The sequence below is a fragment of the Chiloscyllium plagiosum genome, unplaced genomic scaffold, assembly GCF_037043375.1.
Source record: "Chiloscyllium plagiosum isolate Xiang-an unplaced genomic scaffold, Cpla_swu_hap1 HiC_scaffold_16, whole genome shotgun sequence".
NCBI lineage: Eukaryota > Metazoa > Chordata > Chondrichthyes > Orectolobiformes > Hemiscylliidae > Chiloscyllium > Chiloscyllium plagiosum.
In genome coordinates this window covers 11,582,850-11,606,693 of record NW_028270154.1, presented here as the reverse complement: position 1 = coordinate 11,606,693, position 23,844 = coordinate 11,582,850, and the positions used below count along the sequence as shown (strand labels likewise).

Here is a 23,844-nt window from a genome sequence, read left to right as displayed (position 1 = left end):
GAAGTGAATAGAACAAAGAGAATCCCAAATAGCATCCAGACATGGATTCGAACTGCGGATTGTCAGAATCAAGTCCCGGAGAAAACCTACCTTGAAGCAGCTGAGAGGCAGGGCGGAGTGGACTGCAGGCTTGGAGTGGATTGGGGACGGCCATTGGACTGGGGTCTGGAGTGGGTGGTCAGACTACGTTTGGAGGCCCCTGTTCAAAGCTACTGCATTGTAACCCTTATCTGTAATTCATTTATATGACCATAATGACTATCCTTTTAATTATGTCTTATTTCTATAAAGTAATGCAATTACTTGTCTTTTTTATTCCTCGTTTTGTATCTAAGATTTGTATCTAGGGACTTGAACCTAAGATGGCACCATAAGAGACGATATTGGAAAACATTTCACTGTACTCCTGTACTTGAGTACACGTAACAATACAGGGATATTCAATTCTATTCTGAAAGTCTGATAATGCTACCAACTGAGCTCTCCCTCTGTTGGTTCCATGCTTAACTATTGAATCCCAGTCAGTTGCACAGTGTAAGCAGCGTGTGTGTATCATGCTTTCCCCAAACCCTTCAACACTTTTAGTTTCTAGAAATCTATCCATTTCTTTCTTGGTTATAGTCATTGACTTGGCTCCCACACCTTTCTGTTATAGAGAATTCCACAGTTTCACTGCACTTTGACTGAAAAAAGATTTTCCTCATCTTAATCCAAAATGGGCCTACCATCTATTCTGAGGGTGTGAATGCTATCCTGGGCTCCCACCCAAGGTGCTCCCCCATCCCAGCCAGGGAAAATATCCTCCCTGCACTCGGGCTGATCACCCTGACAGAATTTTATACCTATCAATCAATTCACCCACTTCACAACCTTCCGCAACCCTTCTGGTAGGATGCCCCCTAGCTCCTCTCCACTGCACAGCGGAGTGGGGTTGGAAGGTGGGATGAATACTGAGGCCCGAGTGATTACTCTAGGCTGAGAACAGTTCAGACGTTACTCACATCAGCAACTTGTGATAATCAGCAATGTTTCGGAGACCAAGGAACTTCTGCACCTTTTCCATTGTTGCAGCGGGCTCTGTTCGGAGCAGATGTCCATCGAGAACAAGAATCTGAGGAGGAAGGGAGAATTGTGTGACTTGGAGAGCTCACCACCAAGCTGTGGAGGACGCCAGCACAAGGGACCTTAACGCTTTTTTGACCAAAGAAACCGAGAAGTCATGAGTGGCCAGTGGGGCAGTTGCGTGTGGAGTGCTATCCCATCTTGGGTGGGTTTTGCTCCTTCAGTAACCCAAAGATATCAGTGATACAGAGAAGGCTGTTTTAAGTAATTAACTGCAAAAGAAAGGGTGAATTTATCTCATGCACGCGTCACCCAGATTGCTTAAAGGAATTGGAGAAATTTCTTTGTAAAACGAGCTGAAAAATAGTATTTTACACAAACAAAGCACAGTTCTTGCTGTGGCCTGTAGTAGTTTAGGAGTAACAATGTTATTTAGTGAACGTTATGGAGTCATTATAGTACAGAGGGAGTTTATTTGGGCCATTTTAAAAATATTCATTCACAGGATGACAGCATTGCTAGCTGGACCAGTGTTTATTGTCCATCCTTAATTGTCCTGAGGGCAGTTGAGAGTCAATCACATGGCTGTGGGTCTGGAGTCACATGTAGGCCAGACAAGGTAAGGAAGGCACTTCCTTCTCTAAAGGACAATAGTGAACCAGATGGGTTCTTCCTGACAATGTTTTTGTGGTCATCGCTAGACCATTATTCTAAATTTTTATTGAATTCAAGTTCCACAATGGTGGGATTTGTAACGTGGCCGCCAGAACATTCGCTGAGTTTCTGGACTAATAGTCTAGTGATTATCCCTCGAAATCATGGCCTCCCATGGTAGGAACCCAGCGTGGCCACACCTCTCTGGAGAGCTTTCCAATCAGTCCCACCCTTCACTCCATCCTGTAACCCTGAAACATGATTTCCCCCAGGAGCCCATCCAAATTGCTTTTGACATCATTGTCCATCTCCACTTCACCCGCCCTCAAAGGCAATTGCCACTCACTGCGTAAAAAGGTTCTTCTTCTCAATACTCTCACGTCTTTGCCTAAAACTTTAAATCCGTCTCTCCGAAATTTTTTTCATTTGTTTATTTATTGTCGCGTGTAGTTTGTTACAAAATACAGCCAGAAATGCTGCACAGTGTCACCACACGCCAGCACAAAACACAAAAGTAAAACATAACATAGAATATAAAGGCAGAAACGTAAAAACTAAAAACTGTTCAAACTATAAAATAAAATGATAAAGTAAATGATTTTGTATCATCAGCTAATAGAAAATGCCTTTCTTTGTCTGCCTTTTCTGAGTATGTCATTATTGTGTATACTTTTATCCAGATAAATGCGAGGTGCTGCATTTTGGGAAAGCAAATCTTAGCAGGACTTATACACTTAATGGTAAGGTCCTAGGGAGTGTTGCTGAACAAAGAGACCTTGGAGTGCAGGTTCATAGCTCCTTGAAAGTGGAGTCGTAGGTAGACAGGATAGTGAAGGCGGCGTTTGGTATGCTTTCTTTTATTGGTCAGAGTTTTGAGCACAAGAGTTAGGAGGTTATGTTGCTGCTGTACAGGACACTGGTTAGGCCACTGTTGGAATAATACGTGCAATTCTGGTCTCCTTCCTATTGGAAAGATGTTGTGAAACTTGAAAGGATTCAGAAAAGATTTACCAAGGATGTTGCCAGAGTTGGAGGATTTGAGCTACAGGGAGAGGCTGAACAGGCTGGGGCTGTTTTCCCTGGAGCGTCGGAGGCTGAGGGGTGACCTTATAGAGGTTTACAAAATTATGAGGGGCATGGATAGGGTAAATAGGTAAAGTTTTTTCCCTGTGGTTGGGGAGTCCAGAACTAGAGGTCATTAGTTTAGGGTGAGAGGGGAAAGATATAAAAGTGACCTAAGGGGCAACATTTTCACACAGAGGGTGGTATGTGTATGGAATGAGCTGCCTGGGGAAGTAGTGGAGGCTGGTACAATTGCAAAATTTAAGAGGCATTTGGATGGGTATGGGCCGGGGTTTGGAGGGATATGGGCCGGGTGCTGGCAGGTGAGACTAGATTGGGTTGGGATATCTGGTCGGCATGGACGGGTTGGACCGAAGGGTCTGTTTCCATGCTGTACATCTCTATGACTCTATAACACACCTCAGAAACGCCTTTGCTCCAAGGACAACACACCAGCTTCTCTAACCTAGCAACCCCAAACTGACAATGGAAGCAGCCTCTCTTATTTATGGAAATATTCTGATAATTCTCCCTTACACCTTCTAAAAGCCCTCACTTCCTTCTTAAAGTGCAGTGACCTCAACTGGATGACAGAACTCTAGTTGTGGCTTGACCAGACGTTTACAAAGATTCTTAATCATCTTTTGGACTCAAACAGGTATCTCTGTTATCAATGGAAAATTAGAGGGTACACACTGCTTAATGCCTACAATTTATTATGTTTATTATTGAGGAACTGGATTCCAAGAGTAGAGGAAAATGGGTTTTTGGTTATAGCTCTTTATAGAATCCAGACAGTGTGGAAGCAGGTGTTTGGCTCATTAAGTCCACACCAACTCTCTGGAGAGCATCCCAGCCAATCCCTGTATTCATTCTGGCTAACGTGTCTACCCTGCACAGCAGGAGCAATTTAGCATGGCCAATCCACCTAAGCTGCACATCTTTGGACTATGGGAGGAAACCAGAGCATCCAGACAGGATCCACACAGACACAGGGAGAACGTGCAAACTCCACACAGAGAGTTGCCCGAGGGTGGAATTGAACCTGGGTCCCTGGTGTTGGGAGACAGCAGTGCTAACGACTTAGCCACCGGGCTACCCCAAAGTTGATGCTTTTTTAAAAAAAGGGCCAGAAAGTCATTTCTCATCAATGCAAAACAAGAATGCGTGTAAACTGAGCTAAATGATTCGATACACTAGCTGGTGAGATAATTTATGGAGTATTAACACCTCAGGTGTTAATGACCTACTGACTGAAACATCAGGAACCACAACCAAATTTCAGTTCTGAAGAAGGAAACAATTCATAATTGCAGAAGGGCAGTTTAATTTTGGCAATCTCATACATACAAACAAGAAGCTGGAAGAGGCCATTCAGCCCCTCAAGCCTGTTCTGTTACTTATAAGTTCATTGCTAATTTCATTGTCCAATTTGTGATTATATCACAAATTCATGAGCCTACCTATCCCCGATTACCCTTCACTCCCCTCTTTTACAATAAACTATCCATCTCAACCATAAAAATATTCAAAGATGTTGCTTCCATCACCTTTTTCAGGAAGAGACTCTCTATGAGTGAAAAAAAAGTTGCCTCATCTCTTTTAAATGGATGAATCTTTACTTTTAAACAGTGACTCCAAATTTTGACATTCTCACAAATGGAAACATCCTTTGTCAGCACCCTTCCAGGCCTTATATCCTTCAATCAAGTTTCTTCTTTACTTTCTAGACTCCAGTCTTTCCCAGTTCTGAAGAAGGGTGACTGGATCTGAAATGTTAGCTCTGATCTCTCTCCACAGATTTTGCCAGACCTGCTGAGTTTGTTCCCCGCAATTGCTGTTTTTGTTTCGGCTTTCCTGCAATTCTTTTTTTATTATTCAATATTTCTTTATAAGACAACTTATCCATTTTGGTATCAGGCTGGCAAATCTCTAAACTTATTCAAATGTAATATTATCCTTCCCTAAAATAATAGCCTAATTCTGTACACAGTACTCCAGATATGGTTTCACCAATGTTTCATATATATCTTAAGTTTACCGTCCCTACATTTGGTCTCAACTCCTGTCACAATACATGATAATTAATATCTATTAGCTTTCCTAATTACTTACTGTATCCCTATACTATCCTTTTGTGAATCATGCACTTGTACAGTTCAGTTTTGAATTTCTCATCATTTAAAAATGTACTTTTTTTTATACTTCCTACCATAATGGACAATTTTACATTTTTCTTCAGTATATTCCATTTTTGCCTTCTCACTAAACACATCTATAATCTTTTTGCAGCCCTTCACAACTTATGTTCCTACCTACTATTGTTTCATCAACAAATTGGCAACCATTCCTTCCAGTCCTTTATCAGAGCTGGAAAGAAGTCTTAAGCTGTTTTACCAAACCAAGTAGATGGGGTTGGAAAAAGCCCTGAGATTTTCATAGAATTTGGTGAGGAAAGGTCAGTGAGTTGGCCTGTATGTGCATCTCGAGGAGAGGAAGAAAGAATTACATCTGGCAAATGTGCATAAAATCACTGAAAGGAATCACTTGCAATTTCAATCAGTGTGTACAAAATTTTAAAGCGAAGAGGCTAGGACTGAGTGTCTATAAAGTACATTGCTGAGAAAAAGAGCATTCCTTTTTTTGCTGTTTATGGTAAGATCGTTTTGTTTTAGTATGTACATAACTTTGTTTTATATGATAAATTTATGTTCTTTTGTTCAAACTATCTCAGCAACCCTTGTGTGAATGTGTTGACTAACTGATCACCACAATAACCACATGATAAAAGTAAAACATCTGGTCTATCAAGCCAAGTTTCACACTGGGATCTGGCTTGTTCAATATCACTATCCGCTGGGATCATAATAACAAGATGATGAAAAACTCCTTGAGATAACAGGAAGTGAGATTGGAGTCTAGAAGCTACTAACAGCATGTCAGAATGAACAGCCCAACCGCAGAACCAGGGGTGAAAATCATCTTCATAGAGGATTGCATAGCAGCAAATGCAATGAGCAGCTTACAATATTGCTCAGAAGGATCAGCCTGTGTCATTCTGGAAATGTTGGTAAATATAGCTTCAGAGTGTTTTTAATTGAACATCCTGTGTAATAGGGCTAATATGTTAGCTGAATTTAAGTGTTGGAGAGGCAGAGCACTCTGGAAGCATTGTGAAGAGAGAAACAATGTTAACATTTCAAGTCTGCTATGACTGTTCCTCAGACCCTGTTTCTCTCTCTCCACAGACATTGCCAGGTGAGTTTCTCTAGCACTCTGTTTTTATTTCCGATTCCCAGTGTCTGCAGTGTGTTGCTCCCATTAACTTGTTAGCTAGCTAACAAGCCTAACTCTAAAGTCATCTTCCGAATTAATATCAACCTCAATTTCAATTTGTCAGCTTATAACCAGCTGCTTAATGCTGAATTATTGCAGCTGTGATCAAATGGCACAGTAATGGGGTTAATAAACAATTGCCAATTCATAACCTGATTTTCTGCTTTTTTGGCAAGAAATCTTTAATTGATTCCGTAATTAGATTGTGTGTATCCCCATGAAAGTTAAGTGAAACAAATGCCTAATATAGTGAGAGCTGGCTGATGGAAGAGAGTCTGCAGGCCATATTTATGGCATCATTAACAGCGAGGCCAGGACCAGATGGTCCTTTGATAAGAGCTGAAGCGAGAGGTTAAGGATTTGCTGGTGGCCTTAATAAAGACTCATTGTCATCTTTACTAATCCCAGTGCTCTGAAAGCCCATTCTTTGAACCTAGTCTAATTTTGCGTTCTACCTGGACAGAAGAGGATCAAAAATATATTTACCTTTTTAACTTTCTGATCAGATAAGTAACAAATTGAGAAGGCTGTTCTAGATTAATACGGAATCTGTGACTTGAAAGCAAGCAAGGTGCACTTTATAAAGCCCAGAGGGTAGGCCTCAATTAGAAAATCTTATCCAATTTTGGGCACTACACTTAAAGAGGAATGGCAAGGCTTTGGAGACGGTGTGGAAAAGATTTACTGAACTGGTGACCAGGATGATTGAGGCACTGAAATTATGTTAATGGTCTGCAGAAGCTGAGGTTATGCTCAGAGCATGGAGGGTGAAAGGGAGATTTTACTGAGGTACTTAAAATTATGAAGGGGTTTATATGGCACCTAAGGTGAGACTTTCCTGTGGGAAAAGATTTGGTGGTGTGAAAACTGTCTCTTCTTGGTTTTTGCACTTTTTAAAACTGTACACTGAAATGAGAATCCCAGGGATTTTCAGGAATAGTTGCGTGGTTTGAAAGCAAGAAATTTGATATCTTTTGTGTCGCTGTGAATTCTAGCAATGTGCAGATGACCCAGAGCCAAGGGGTTGTCTACAATTGAAGCTGATTGGCCCGAGGACTCTGCCTGCCAATTACTATGGGATTGGTGGAAAGGTATCAGGACAGTTTGGGATGTGAGCAAGACATCAGGCCTGAAGAGAAACCAACAAGTCTGCAGCGGCCTAAGAAAACTCTCACTCTCTCTCAGTTCTCTGTAGTAAGCCACGTTAAACATGAAGAAAATCAGCTCATCCTTCCTTCCTCCAGCAGATGCTACAAGTTCAGACTTTAAATTGGATAAAGCCAGAGCCCTTTCATCAGTAAAGCAGCCACCAGTGTCTTTAGTAAACCAGTGGAAGCGTTCAAAAGGAAAAAGGTTGAGGAGAGACTGGATTAATAAGAACCACCCCAACAGATCCTGTAAACAAAGACTACAGAACTGTTTTCCCAGTTTTCCCTCCACTCGTGTTTTTTTTATGTTAGTTTGAGTGTAAGTGAGTAATTTAAAAGGGGGGTCGGTTAGTTCAGTTGGCTGGACGGCTAGTTTGCAATGCAGAGTGACACCAGCAGCATGAGTTCAGTTCCTACACCGGCTGAGGGTACCATCAGAGGACTCTCCTTCTCAACCTCTCTCCTTACCTGAGAAATGACGACCCTCAGCTTAAACCACCACCAAATGTCTCTCTCTCTCTCTCTCTAATGATAGACCAGCCCTGTGGACTGCTAGAACACTCATGACTTTACCTTTAAGGGGAGTTATTTAAGGTTTAAAGATTTAATTTGTAGAGTTCCCTTAATTTAGTTTAATTGTTTACCTGTCATTAGAACATAATTATCTCTAATAAAATATATTTCTGGCTAGGTGCAGAATTGAGGAGGAAACCCACACAGACTCGGCCGTGGCCTGTAAACAGAAGAATAATCCAAAGAGATTCTGCAAGTACATTAAAGACAAAAGAGCAGCTACAGAGAGAAAAGGTCCCCCTAAAGATCATTGAAGTTGTTTATGCATGGAACCACAGGAGCTAGGGGAGATACTAAAGCAATATTTTGCATCAGTATTCACTGTGGAGAAAGACATGGAAGATTGAGAACTTGGGGAAATAAATACTGATGTATTGAAAACAGTCCACACTGCCGAAGAGGGGGTACTGTAGGCCTTAAAAAGCATTAAGGCAGATAAATCTCCGGGACCTGATCAAGTGTATCTCAGGACATTGTGGGAAGCTAGAGAAGAAATTGCAGGGATCCTAGCAGAGGAATTTGTATCATCTACAGCACGGCTGAAGTGTCGGAAGACTGGAGAGTGGTTAATATTGTGCCTTTTTTTTGAGAAAGGTTTCAAGGAAAAGCCTGGGAACTGTAGTCCTGTGAGTCTGACATCATTGGTGCATAAATTGTTGGTGGGAATTCTGAGAGATAGGATTTACAAACATTTGGAAAGGTAAGGTCTGATTAGGGGTAATCAATATGGCTTTGTGCAGGAGAAATCATGTCTCACTAACTTGATTGAGGTTTTTTGAGGATGTGACCCACAAGATATTTGAGGGCAAGTGGTAGACATTGTCTATATGGACTTTAGCAAGGCCTTTGACAAGGTTCTATATGGTAGACTGGTTAGCAAGGTTAGATCACATGGGATTCGGGGAGAACCTGCCAATTGCATACAAAATTGGCTTTTGACGGTAGGAGACAGAGGGTGATCATGGAGGCTTGTTTTTCAGACTGAATTATTATTTCCCCTGAGGAGAATCCCTATAGTGTCCAAACAGGCCTTTTGGCCTAACAAGTCCACACTGACCATCCGAAGAGTATCCCACCCAGACCCATTTCCCTACCCTATTACTTTACATTTCCCCCTGATTAATGCAGCTAACCTACATACCCCTGTTCACTATGAGTGATTTAGCATGGCCAATCCACCTAACCTACACATCTTTGGATTGTCGGAGGAAACCCACACAGACTCGGGGAGAATGTGCAAACTCCAATTGAAATCGGGTCCCTGGAGGTGTGAGGTAGCAGTGCTCCATAGTGATTGGTGTTGGGTCTGCTGTTGTTCACCACATTTAAATGAGGGAAGGTTAGAAAGGATGAATGCTGGTGGTTTAACCTGAGGGGCACTACACTTTACACTCGGGGCAAAGTTGAGAAGGTTGAACCTGCATGGTTACCTCAGTTGGTCCAGGAATTGAACCTGCACTGTTGGTAACACTCTGCATTGCAAGCCAGTCAGCCAACTGAGCTAACCAACACCCAGTATTATACTAGCCACAAACTCCATGATCTCGCTCAGTGGTAAAGCCATTCATTTCTGGGTAAGGAATTACCTCATTTTCCTGTTCCAACTGCCCCAAACCCATAGTGGAGAGAACTTGCCTGGTTGGCATGATAGTGGTTAAGCCAGCGCTCGATGTGTGTTGCGTACCAGCCTGGAATGAGACAACGATTCCGAAGAGATCTTAGCTTTGGCACTGTGTCCCCTCTGGCAGTGATAACCTCATAGAAACTGTACTTCAAGGCCACCGGATCATCGTGAGCTCGCTGATGCTGTGTGTGAAAATCAGAAAAACAAATCCTTAATTTCAAACGAGAGACAGATTAAAACCCGACTCTGTCCACGTTTAGGTTATCTACAAAGTTGTGCAAAGATATTGTAAGAAGACTTTTTAAAAGCTCATTTGTGAGACGCGAGAGTCAACATTTATTACCCATCCTAAACTGAAATACTAGGAAAGTGTATTTTTGCCCACATCTTCAATTTCCTGAAGATCTGTGATTCACACCCAACTGAGAAACATAGCAGCAATAGGCCATTCGGCCCTTCAAGCCTGCTCTGCCATTTATTATGATCGTGGCTGTTTGTTCCACCCAATAGCCTGCTCCGGCCTTTCCCCCGAATCTTTCGGTCACTCCAGCCCTAAGTGCTATATCCGAATCCTTCCTAAAATCATACAATGTTTTGGCCTTGACTGCCTTCTGTGCTAGTTGATATCCCACAAGCCCACCACTCTCTGGATGAAGGAATTCCTCCTTGCCTTAGTCCTAAATGCTGTCCCTATATCCTTAGAAGGGGTAGTGGTGTTTCTCTCATAGTAAAAGCAATAGCCAGGATCAGAGGACCATTCATTACAGAAAGTGTTATTGATAATTCTGAGCAGCCTGTCATCCACATTGTCCCTCTAAGCTCATACACATCACTCCACTCAGAACTTCTGCGGTGTTTGCAATGCCTTCCTTGTCTATGCGAGCAATATATATCTTCCTTTCAAGTACAGGAGCAGGGATGTACAGAGAAACCTGGATGATCCGACATTTGGTTATCCGAATATCGGATTATCCGGCATTCAATTCTCCGAACATCGGATTATCCGGCATTCGATTATCCGAATATTGGATTATCGGGCATTCAATTATCCGAATATCGGATTATCCGGCATTCAATTCTCCGAACATCGGATTATCCGGCATTCAATTATCCGAATATCGGATTATCCGGCATTCGATTATCCGAATATTGGATTATCGGGCATTCAATTATCCGAATATCGGATTATCCGGCATTCAATTATCCGAACATCGGATTATCGGGCATTCGATTCTCCGAATATTGGATTATCGGGCATTCAATTATCCGAATATCGGATTATCCGGCAAGATCGCAAGGTCCCAATGTTTGACCAAACTATATTATCCGGAATTCGATTAACCGAGATAATCAAGGTTCCTCTGTACACCGGTCGCTGAAAGTAAGCATTGCAGATGCAGCATGTGGTGCAGAAGGCAAATTGCCTTCATAGCGAGAGGATTCCAGTACAGGAGCAGGAATGTCTTGCTGCAAGTGTACAGAGCCTTGGTCAGACCACAGCTGGAACACTGTATGCAGGTTTAGTCTCCTTAACTGAGGAAGGATGTTCTGGTGATGGAGGGAGTGCAGCAAGGGTTTCCCAGACTGATTTCCCAGGATTGATGTATGAAAAGAGATTGGATTAGTTAGGGCTATATTCACTGGAGTTTAGGAAAATGAGGGGGATTCTCATGGAAATTTATAAAATTCTAAAGGTACCAGATAGGGTAAACATGTTCCAAATGACCAGGGGGAGTCCAGAACCAGGGTGACATTTTAGGGATACAGGGTGTGCCATTTAGGACAGAAATAATGAGAAATGTCTATACCCAGAGAGTGGTGAACCTGTGAAATTCTCTGCCACAGAAAACAATTGAGGCTAAAACATTGAATGTTTTCAAGAAGGAGTTAAGATACAGTTCTTAGGGCTATTGGGATTAAGGAGTATGGGGAGAAAGTCGGAAGGGGGATTGAGTTGGATGGTCGGAGTCAAGATTGGAGTGGTGCTGGAAAGGCACAGCTTTTGCCCGAAATGTTCTCGGAAGCTGCCTGACCTGCTGTACTTTTCCAGCACCACTCTAATCTTGACTCTAATTTCCAGCATCTGCAGTACCCACTTCTGCCTTGGATGATCACAGCAGACTCAAAGGACCAAATGGCATACTCTTGCTCCTTTTTTTTAACCAATTGCTGCCTGTGTTTTGCGGTGAAAAACCCTCACTTCAAACCAGACAGAAGCTAATTGGCCATCAGCACACCAGGGCAGATTTAAACCTGAACGAGATAAACACTCACCTGGAAGGTATGCCATGGGACCAGGCCCCATCGCAGATCCACGTCAACATTTCACCCACACACAGTCAAATCTTCTCGGTCACATTTATTGACCCAGGCCCTATTTCACTTCAACCAATTTCACTCCCACTTGACTAAGCAAGTCTTGAACATTGGCAGGATTTTTACTCTTTGAGAGAGGGCACCCGATGCCAAGGCGAAATGGGGGTCACAGCCTGGTATTACTGATGGCAGGAGGAAATCGGGCAACTGGGTCAATGGAATCTCCTCCAACATGAATGAAGGTGAAACCTGCAGTCCAGGTCAGTTCATGCTAAAATGCCCTCAATGCACATTTTGAAACTCTTCAGTCAGAAAAATGGTCTCAAGCAATCATTGTGAGGGAGGGATATCATCGTAGGATAGACTGAAGGGGCAGCCTATTTGATCTGCTGTCCCATCCACTACCTGTCCCATTGCCTCCTTAATCTACTATCCCCAGGCTACAGGCCTAGCCCCTAAGCCTCAGATGTCCTACAGCACATATGAAAAGTTCCAATCTGCCTTTACCTTAATAAGCCATTGATTATTTTTGTATAATTAGCGTCTCGCTGCTTCTGGGCTGGTGATCCTTCAGTTTCCAATGTGACCATTCTATGGTTTTAAGAGGAATATCTTGTGACAGAGGTGTGGGGGAGTTTGCTCTAAAGCCAGCAAAGTACTTGTGAGGTCTTGGATTATTTTATTAAATTGGAACAATAGAAGCAGCCTGAATGGGTGGGGTCGAGCTCTCACTGAACCAGCTATTTTCAGTTTTAATCTTTCAGTAACAGTTGCTGGGGTCTTAAACTGGGTTTGGAAACTGCAGTAGACCTGTCCCTGATACTTTCTGTCTCAAAGCTTTCTCCTGATGATACTTCCTCCTGTTCTGGAGAACTGCATGAGAGGCAATTCATTTTACTGAATTTGCTTTTGCCAAAGGTGCGTTTATGGGATGTTACTATATTGGAACAGTTGCTGTTCAGTAATTAAATAACCTACTATTCTGTTAAGTTTTCTCACAGTTAAGTTAATCCAATTCCTTCTTTCTTTTGTTGTATTATAACTATAGCGGATGTGTAAAGTGTATTTTGCTTTAAATCTGGTTGTTTGACCAATCGAATTGCATCAGCATCGCACCACCTGGCCCTGGACTTTAAAACAAGGAAAGTGTAGGGTCTAGGCTTATCTTCTTAATGTGTTTTGAGGGGGTTTGGTCTGGTCCATACCACCAATCCCACCCTGGGAGTAGTTAGGCTAAGCACCAGCAAATTGGCACACTGCCGGCAATGTGGAATTTCATTCCCACTTCTCTCTGTAATTGACCACACAGGAATGAAAACCCTGCCCCAAGTTTCTGCCAATGTGTGATTTTTCCATCTTCCCCTTTGACATATATCAAATATAAACACAACCCAATTCTTCCCCTCCTAATGTTCTTGCCGACTGAGTATCCAACAGGTACCTGGTACCAGGAGTAAGCTCGGTCCGCGGGATTGATCAGAATGGTGATAATTTTAGCTTTTGGCAACAGAGCCACTGCCCGTTTTGGGGCCACCTCAGAATCAAAGTAATTTGCACTCTTCTCAAAGAAGAAATCCGAGCTTGTGTTGGACGGAACAGGGAAAAAATCCATGTACCTGCAGGGAGAGGGGAAGAGAGTAGGAACCAATTACAACACATAGACAGCACATTCCAAACTCACAACCAATACCATACTGATATGTTTAAACCAGCTAGTTAGACGTGTTATCATATACCTCTGTGAAAGATGGAATTTGTAACTGCATCTTCTGATCTTCTACAGCTACTACAACTGAGTCATAAGAGTCTTACCATTATCATCCAGAAGGACAAGGGCAATAATTACATGGGAACACCACTACCTGCAAGTTCCCCTCCAAGCCACACACCATCCTGACTGGGAGCTCACTGATCCTCCACTTTCATGGGTTGGTATCCCACCATGGCAGATGGTGGCATTTGAATTTAATAAAAATCTGGAATCAAACACTAGTCTAATGCTGATCACGTAAAAAATTCTGTAAAAACTAGTTCAATAATGTCCTTTAGGGAGGGAATTCGGCTGCCATTACCTGGTCTGGTCTACAGTTGACGCTTGGAATCTCTTGGGCAGCCCAGTGGCTCAGTAGTTAGCACTGCTGCCTCACAGCGCCGGGGACCCGGGTTCGATTCCACGCTCAGGCAACTGTCTGTGTGGAATGTGCACTTTCTCCCTGTGTCTGCATGGATTTACTCCAATTTCCTCCCACAGTCCAAAGATGTGCAGGTTAGGGTGGATTTGCCGTGCTAACTTGCTCATCATGTCCAGGGATGTGTAGGTTAGGTGAATTGGCTATGTGGGGTTTCAGGGTTGAGGTGGGATCCTCCTCAAAGGATTGGTGTGGACCTGATGGGCCAAATGGCCTGCTTCCACACTGCAGGAATTCTATAACAGCAATGTGGGTGTCTCTAAAATGGTTAAGCAAGCCATTCAGTTCAAGAGCAACTAATGGTGCCTTGCTATACATCCTTTCCAAGAATAAAATCGAAAGAACATATCTCGACAGTTTTAGTCAGAAACAGTTGGATATAAAGCCCAGAAACCATTGTAAAGCCAAAGAAAGGGATTGACCATTCCTCTAAGCTTGTTCTACTGTAGATAGCCATTACTCCTTACCTGTTTCCCACCCTATCTTCTCCATATAAACCAACATTTTTGTAGCTACCATCGGTTTTAAGAAAGGGTCACTTGACTACCTGAAACATTAGTTCTGATTTCTCTTCACAAATGCTGTCAGACCTGCTGAACTTTTCCAGCAACTTCTGTTTTTATTGCTAATCTGTGTCTATTTGTGTTTCTGTATCTTTCAAACTTTCCTGAATCCATTTATATGAATCTCCCTTTAAACAGCACTGTAGGAGTGACCTAGGAGAAAGTGAGGACTGCAGATGCTGGAGATCAGAGTCGAGAGTGTGGTGCTGGAAAAGCGCAGCAGGTCAGGCAGCATCCGAGGAGCAGGAGAGCTGACGTTTCGAGCATAATATCTCCTGATGAAGAGCTTATGCTTGAAATGTCGACTCTCCTGCTCATCGGATGCTGCCTGACCTACTTTTCCAGCACCACACTCATCGATTCTGTTGGAGTAACCTTCCAGACCTGCATTTCCTGCAGGGTCTCACTCGTTTGGCTGAAATTCAAAGGAAACATTCCAAAACATAAACCCAGTTCCTTTGAACTATTTCAGTTCAAGATTATTGGTAAGGACGAAGCTCTGTGTCCCATACTGTGAATGATGGAGTAAGCCAAATTCTTATCTGGGTCTCAGTGAATGCGCAGTGTAGGTTGTCTAGCTCAATGTAAGGTGCTTGAGTGAGCACTGCTTTTGTTTTCTTAACTGCATTGAAGCTCTGAGGAATGCCAAACTCTGCTCTGTTCGGTCTGTTGTTTTCACTGCAAAGTCTGTACACAACTGTTTTTGGGCTTTGGTACAGGCTTTCAGACAGTTTATGAATAAATAATGTATAAATGAAAAATAACCAAATAAAAAAACACTCCGTTTCCTGCTGAGGCATCTTACGGCTTCTCATAGAGTCCCTGGAGCGTAGAAGTAGGCCATTTGGCCCATTGAGTCCACACTGACTCTCTGAAGAGAATCCCACCCAGACCCTACATTTTCCCATGGCTAACCCACCTATCTTTGGGCTGTAGGAGGAAACCAGAGTACCTCGAGGAAACTAACACAGGAACAGGGAGAAGGTGCAAACTCCACATAGACATTGGCTTGAGCGCTGGAATTGAACCGGGGTCCCTGGCACTGTGAGGCAGCAGTGTGAACCACTGAGCCACCATGCAATCTCAGGACTTCTCAGGCTCAATATTCTGTTTAAAAACTTCAGGGTCTGGCTGAGTACGATTTCAACCGCCTTCACCCTTCTCTCGCACCAGCTTTGTCTTGTTTGTGCCCCATTGGTTTTACTCTCAGCACAAAGGGCTGCTTTTCTCCTTTTCACACCTAATATTTACACCTATTTTACATCTCTATCTCTCCTGGACCATCATTAGCTCTCCCTTTGTCTCTTGCTCTGAGTACCACTTGTCCACTCTCTCCTCCTCGCCCTCAGTCAGTAGCATAAAAACCATCATTTCCCAGATGGGGAGATGCTGGTGTTGTACTGGGGTGGACAAAGTTAAAAATCACACAACACTAGCTACCTGATGAAGGAGCAGCATTCTGAAAGCTTGTACTTCCAAATAAACCTGTTGGATTATAACCTGGTGTTGTCTTATTAAACTCAAAACATTAACTCTATTTCTCTCTCCCTTCAGATGCGATCAGACCTGCACTTCCTCTTCTCATTTTCAAACTTGCAGCATCCACAGTGTTTGGATTTTATGAGGCTGTCTAGCCAGTTGTTTTAATTGCTCCCTTACCAGTCAATGCCCTTATGATAGTTCGGTCCATTAAAGAACTGCAACTCCTCAAAGCTATCGGGGTTTGGAGAATTGCTGGTGACATCCGGGTGCATAGTGAGGAACAGATAAAGAGCTGTGGTACCTGGGGAGAAAGCGTCTGCTGTTACTGACAGAATATTACAGTGCAGATTTTATGCAAACAGAAAACTAAGCAAGGCATTTCTAACTCAAAGCAGGATTCCCAAGCCTCCTTGCTGCTCTTGATCCAAGCAAAGCATTCAATCGCAAAAACAGATGAACACCACATCTCATTTTCATCAAATTTGGCGTTGCAAGCTCACTGTCTAACACTGCTTAAACACCAAGGGTTCACATTGGAAATTCAAATTCTTCTGCTCTCTCACTGACCTCCTCAGTGTTTCCTGCATTTGTTTCAAATTCAAATTTCAGCATCTGCGTTCTTTGCTTTTTGCTGATGTCAAGACAGTATCAGTTTGCTTTCTGTATTTTTGGTGATGGACTGAGCATGGAAGAAAGATAGTTTTAAAACCAAGGATTGTGGAAGGTGTTGCCGCTCGTGTAAAAACAAGTTACTGAAACTCATTGTGCTTGGTCTTTCCACTGCTGTGTTGTTCAAGCAGTGGGTGAAGGTGTTTGTCAATGGCATGGTACCACAATGTGAAATTTGGCTGGGCACTCATAGCTGATTGGCTTGTGCACTTACGACTAATCACAGATGCCAAACATTATCAACTTGACAACAACTGTCTGATTGGTTCCTGGGCAGCTGAACAGCTTGTGGGTGACTGTGGGAAGGGCAGGTTTCATGTGTGTATCTCTCTGTAGTATAAGCCTGAAGGAAGCCTTCCAACTGGTAAAGTCTAAGTTACTACCACCAAATGGGGAAGGTGGCAACAGCTCTGCCTTGGACTGTAAGAAACTACAGAGAGTTGTGAACACAGCCCAGTCCATCACACAAACCAACCTTCCATCCATTGACTCCATCTTCACTTGCAACTGCCTCGGAAAAGCTGCCAACATCATCAAAGACCTCTCCCACCCCGGAAATAATCTCTTCCAACCTCTTCCAGCAGGCAGTAGATTCAAAAGCTTAAACACACACACCAACAGATTGAAGAGCAGCTCTTTCCCCGCTGTCATTAGACTTCTGAATGAACCACTCAAATTTTAGACTCAATGTTGATCTCACACTTTATGTACCTTCTCTGCAGCCAATCTTCACTCTGCTCTAGTACCCTTATGTAATTCCTGATTTCCTATACATTCAAATTAAAAGATGTTTTAAAAAATCATACAAGGATTTGGAACAGCATAGTGGCTCAGTGGTTATCACTGTTGTCTCACAGCACAAGACATTCAGGTTTGATTCCAGTTTTGGGTGACTGTCTGTGTGGAGTTTGCACACCCTCCCAGTTTCTATGTGTGTTTCCTCCCACAGCCCAAATACGTGCAGGTTAGGTGGAATGACCCGTGCCAAATTACCTGTAGTGTCCGGGGATATGCAGGCTAGGTGGGTTAGCCATGAGAAATGCAGGGTTATAAGGATTGGATGGGATACTCTTCAAAGGATCAGTGTGGAGTTGGTGGGCCGAATGGCCTGCTTCCACTTTGTGAGGATTCTATGATTGTAATTTTTGTGAAATGTTAATTCCAGTGAGCAAAAAAATTACAAATTCTTATGGAGTTCACTTATTGATTTAAATTCTCACTGGACTGTTCTGTTGAATGCTTATTGGCAATGTTTAACAGTGGCTTAAAATTAACACAACATGCTTACACTGTGAAGCCACGACAACTGCAGTTTTTCACATCTGTGAAGGCTAGAATTCCACCGAGCAGCTGGGAAAGGGAGGAGGACATATTTCCAGGGAGCTGATGTCCAGTTTTGATGTTTGTTAATTACATGCACAGATCCTGGTTGGGAAATCCAGCTGCTGATGCCTGTCCCTATGGCTCAGTTTTGCATTGCCTTGGTTAGCTGGCCAAGTCAGGGAAACACCCCAATCATGGCAAGGCAGCGACTTTTTCAAACGAAAGATCAACCTCCCCCAAAACCCTGCTGAGTTAAAAGCTCCACGTGTCGCAGTTTGATTCCCAAGCCACACCGAGTTCATGCAACTCAGCTGCTGCAACTATGGGGCCTCATGCTGCCATATCTTTGCTCATTTATAAAGATCCTGCTTCAATTCGATCACCGCTGGAAAGTCTGTATGTGTGGATCTTGCTTTTATTAAAATGCACTTGTGGGACGTGGTGGCAATGTGCATTAAGTGAAGTTGGGTTTGAGCGATTGGTGCCTCGATGCTGGGATATGTCACAGAATCACAGAGCTCTGATGGTGCAGGAGGCCTTTCAGCCTGCACTGGGAAAACTATACATTAAAGTCATTTTTTAATGCTATGCCAATCCAAGCTTCACTCCGAGAGGGGTGCCCAACAAGGTGCCATGGATTTGAAAGGGATTGTCCCTTACTTTGACAGTTTGCCCCACATTTCTGAAGGGACTGACACTGGCAGTGATTTGAGCAGTTACTGTGTGAGAGTCAGCCTGCACTGAGATGAGAATGTTGTGACACCAGCAGCTAAGCTGCTACGTTCTGTTTGTTTTACACCACAGCCCCTTCTCGGGACATGAGCAAGCCCCTCCCATCAAACAGACCTTGTGTGGATTTGGTGAGAGGTGTGCGCGTGCGTGTGTTTTATGTAATGCTCAAACAAAGGCAAAATGCTGCAGATTCTGGACATCCAAAACAATAATAGACAATACTGGAAAATCTCAGCAGTCTGGAAGCGAGGACTGAAACTGAGTGAATGTTTTGAGTCCAGTAGGACTCCTTCAGAACAGAAATGAGCTGGATCATTATGGTTTAACGTTCTTGACAGAGGGGGTGGAGGAGTGAGTGGAACAGATTGTAAGAGTGCCCAGAACAAAAGACAAAAGCTGTGATCATTATGTTCAGGGCACCTGTTGTGACAGGGGGGTAAAACCCTCTGCTAACTTAAACCCGACACACAGAGAAGCTCATCCTGTGCTGTAATCCGTTCCATTTCGAGAGGCAAAGAGCAATCCCAGAGGTCACTAATTAAAGTAAAAATTAACAATTTTATTCTTTAAGTCCAAAAGAGAACGTTAGACAACTATTTGCAACCTCTTTCCCTTAAACCTATCTTTTACCTCCCACTCTACAATACTGGTCCAATAAAAACCCCGAAGAAGATTTACAAAACAAAATAGAAATTTCAAAACCGGCCACCTGTCGAGTCTTCTCTTTGTATCTTCCTCTGTAGATTTCTCTCTATTGTCTTTTCTTCAGTATTCTGCTTTACAGGTCTTTCATATGAACAGGTACATTTCAGAGAGCTGTTCAGCAAGCAGTCTATACTTGTCGGTTTCCTTGGCAGTTCTCCCTCCAACTGTTCAAAATGTCTGACTTTATACCCCGAAACATCAGATCATTTCATTGGTTTGATGTTGTCAAAATACTAAATTCAAATTCGATTGGATTCTGGTATCTGCGGCATAATTTAAACTGATTGGCCAAATTTGAATTTGTGTTTTGTACCATGGCAACACAGCTCCAGCTATTTGTTTCACCCGCTGTCATATTGTAAAATCTTTCAAAACACTTTGTGCCAGCAGGAAATTTCAACTCCCTTAAAGGTACAGTTCATGTCTACAACTTCATCACACACTCTTACAATCTGTTCCACCGACTCCCCTTCTGTCAGCAGCGTAAAAGGCACCATTTTCAAGCTCCTTTCAGTTCTGAAAAAGAGGCATGTCGGACTCAAAAAATTAACTTTCTTTCTCTCTCCACAGATTTTGCCAGACCCGCTGAGTTTGTCCAGCACTTTCTGTTTTTATTTTGCTACATAGTATATCCCGTGTGATCCAGTAGGGTAAATATAAGGACAGTATTGCCATATAATATCTTCTGTACAATGACAACAATGGAATCAGGCCAGGTGAGTAACAACAATTGATTCTACATGAGCAGCAGCATGGGTCAGGGAATGCCCTGCTCGATACACTCTTTAGATATTTTTTAGAAATGGCATGACACGTGGAGCAGGTGGGAATTGTGCTCATGCCTCCTTGCTCAGAGGCAGGACATTATCACCCGCATCCTTTTTATTTATTTGCATGACGTAGAGGTGCCGGTGTTGGACTGCAGTGGACAAAGTCAGAAGCCACATGACACCAGGTTATAGTCCAACAGGTTTACTTGAAATCACACGATTTCAGAGTCCCTGCTCCTTCCGCTCTGAAGGCTTGTGATTTCAAATAAATCTGTTGGACTATAACCTCGTGTCATGTGAATTTTGACTTTATTCTTTTGTAAACCTACCTGAAACTGGTCAGATTATGTTCAGACGTAGTTTGTACTGTAATCAGGGAACAGTAAACCTGTCGATGTGTTGAAAATTATTTTGTATTGCAGTGTTTGTCTGAAGTAATTTTTCCCTCCCTTTATCATGTTGTGGAATCTGTAAGTATGAAGTATCAAATTTAAACTTGCAGCATCTGATTGTTACACATAAGACCTATCATGTAATAAAATGGGTTTTGAAAAAAAGGAAACATATATCCAAAATGGCTGTAGTTGTCACCCAAACACAGATTGATTCAAGCTTCATGAAACTTATGAGGAATTAATGAAGGTTTTTGCATCAAAATCACCTATTTATCGAAAGATATCAAAACTGAATCAGCATCAAGAAATTCTCATCTCCTGCTTAATTTATACATGTATGATAATTTCACATTTAGAACAAAGAACATAGAACAATACAGCGCAGAACAGGCCCTTTGGCCTCGATGTTGCGCCGACCTGTGAACTATTCTCAGCTCGTCTCCCGACACTATCGCAAAATCATTCATGTGCTTATCTAAGGATAGTTTAAATCTCCTTAATGTGGCTGAGTTAACTACATTAGCAGGTAGGGCATTCCACACCCTTAACACTCTCTGCGTAAAGAACCTGCCTCTGACATCTGTCTTAAATCTATCACCCCTCAATTTGTAGTTATGCCCCCTCGTACAAGCTGACATCATCATCCTAGGAAAGACTTTCACTTTCTACCCTATCTAATCCTCTGACCATCTTGTATGTCTCCATCAAATCCCCCCTTAGCCTTCTTCTCTCCAATGAGAACAGGTTCAAGTCTCACAGCCTTTCCTCATAAGACCTTCCCTCCAGACCAGGCAACATCCTGGTAAATCTCTTCTGTACCTTTTCCAATGCTTCCACATTCTTCCTGTAATGGGGCGACCAGAACTGGACACAATATTCCACGTGTGGCCGCACCAGCGTTGCAGCATTGTATCGTTGCAGCAAGAAGTTAATTTTGCAATCTGAAAGGCCCAACTGCCAGTTTGGAAAGACAATCAAGCTGGGCTCAGGAACACGCAATGAATTATATTTCAACATCTGCACTGTGCAACAGAGACAAGAAACATGGCTTCATAGCAACAAAGCTGCTTTTCCCTCCATGTTCCTTCTCATCTGGGAAGACAGCTCCCAGTGAGAAAACAAATTGGGAAAACATCAAAAATATCAATAGGTTTGTTCTGTTGCTGTGATGTATATGAGTCAATAATTAACTGCCTGAGGCCTTCGGTTGAAAATTTAACATCGCAAAGATTCTAAAGACTTTGGATATGTATAAAGTTAAAAATCACACAACACCAGGTTATAGTCCAACAGGTTTAATTGGAAGCACACTAGCTTTCAGAGCGACGCTCCTTCATCAGGTGATAGTGGAGTTTTACATAAATTCATGCAGTTTTTGAGCAAAGTGCAATGTAACTCTGCAACTTTGCTCAAAAACTGCATACATTCATGTAGAACTCTGAGCTCAAAAACTGCATGAATTTATGTAAAACTCCGTTATCTCACTTTTTAGATTAGAATCAATCTAAACATCATGGCATAGACAGAGAACACAGGGGGCCAACACCTTCAACTCTATGCTACTCTATCCCCACCCCTACCCTCCTCTAGCTTATCTCTCCACGCTTCAGGCTCTCTGCCTTTATTCCTGATGAAGGGCTTTTGCCCGAAACGTCGATTTTGCCTGTCCTCGGATGCTGCCTGAATTGCTGTGCTCTTCCAGCACCACTGATCCAGAACCTTCAACATATTGTCTAGCTATCACCATTGTTAACAGCTAACCCGAGAATGCAACTTTAAAAAAAGGGTTTTGTGATTTACACATGAAAGAAGTGAAACTATCACTGTATTCTAACAGATGAAAGGCTTAACAGACAATCAATTTTTCAATGTATAATTTCAGTTACATCACACTGCAAATTTTTGCTATAAATTCTGTGTTACGATCGAGCCCTCCACTATCACCTGATGAAGGAGCGTCGCTCCGAAAGCTAGTGTGCTTCCAATTAAACCTGTTGGACTATAACCTGGTGTTGTGTGATTTTTAACTTTGTACACCCCAGTCCAACACCGGCATCTCCAAATCTTGGATATGTATGGTCTTCTTTTTCCCTGGTCACTCACTCCCTCCCTTTTGAACTTACCATTGATCACAAACTATGTTTTTAATGTTGCATTTTTATTAATTTTTACTCGGGGTCACTTGGTAATAATATTCCACAAGGAAATATTAGTATATGACTCCTTCATTTCACAGCAAGCTAAATTTTAATTGAAGTCTGATACTATGTGCTGGAAAGAAATGAAAAATATTTGTTGTGACTGACCAAGCAAGGGTTAGAAAGATGAGAGATGATGCCCCTTCCTCACCCAGCTGTAAAAACATTTGCTTTTCTTAATCATTCTTGAGCTTAACCCCTTTCAGTTCTTCCATTTGTTTAACACATTTACTTAAATCCCCAGTTGAGGTGTGAGAACACAGTTGGCTAATGAATTGGATGTGATATCACGCCTGAGGAGGGAGCTGAGCACTGAAAGCTTGCAGTTTCAAATAAACTTCTTCAATTATAACCTGGTGTTATTTGAATTTTGACCTCGTCCACCCCAGTCCAAATCTAGCATCTCCACATCATGGATGTGGTAATGACAGAGCTGGAGTCAGTTGATCATGGAAGCATTTGGACAAAATGTTCTAGAAAGAAGAACACGTTTGTATGCTTGCCTTTATCGATCAAGACAGATTAGAGATTTAAAAAAAACTGCAGATGCTGGATTCCAAGGTAGACAAGCAGGAGGCTGGGAGAACACAGCAAGCCAGGCAGCAGCAGGAGGTGGAGAAGTCAAAATTTCGGGTGTAACCCTTCTTCAGGACTGGGGGTGGGTGTAAGGGGAGCTGCAGGTAAAAGGAATGGTGGGGGTAGAGTAGTGAGGTAGGGATAGAGTAGACAGGTAGAGAGTATGACCTGGTTAGTCAATGGGAGGAATGAATCCAGTTGGTGGCTGGAAGGAAGGGTCGGTAGGTGGATTGGAAGGGAGGGGGAGGGGTTGGGAAGGGAGTCGGGGGATGGGAAGGGAGGTTATTTGAAATTGGAGAACTCAATGTTGAGTCCTGCGGGCTGTAGGCTGCCCAAGCAGAAGATAAGGTGTTGTTCTTCCAAATTATGGTTTGATTCACTGTGGCAAGGGAGGAGGCCAAGGATGGTCATGTCAGAAAGGGAGTGGGAAGGGAAAAGTGGGCAATGATCAAAGCATTGAGTATAGG

The 23,844-nt window shown here is 42.7% G+C and overlaps 1 protein-coding gene across 8 annotated transcripts in view; it reads right to left on the bottom strand.

Moving 5' to 3' along the window:
• ndst1b (N-deacetylase/N-sulfotransferase (heparan glucosaminyl) 1b) overlaps positions 1–23,844 on the bottom strand; it is a 292,956-nt gene that overhangs the window by 17,595 nt on the left and 251,517 nt on the right. For 7 of the 8 annotated variants that reach the window (XM_043703098.2, XM_043703100.2, XM_087995120.1 and 4 more), the window contains 4 exons: positions 16,187–16,310; positions 13,217–13,391; positions 9,471–9,641; positions 1,002–1,111 (listed from right to left, as the gene is read on the bottom strand). In XM_043703098.2, the coding sequence (XP_043559033.1) occupies positions 1,002–1,111; positions 9,471–9,641; positions 13,217–13,391; positions 16,187–16,310 (580 nt within the window). The remainder of the gene's footprint in view (positions 1–1,001; positions 1,112–9,470; positions 9,642–13,216; positions 13,392–16,186; positions 16,311–23,844) is intronic. The other variant, XR_015759698.1, reaches the window with a different exon arrangement.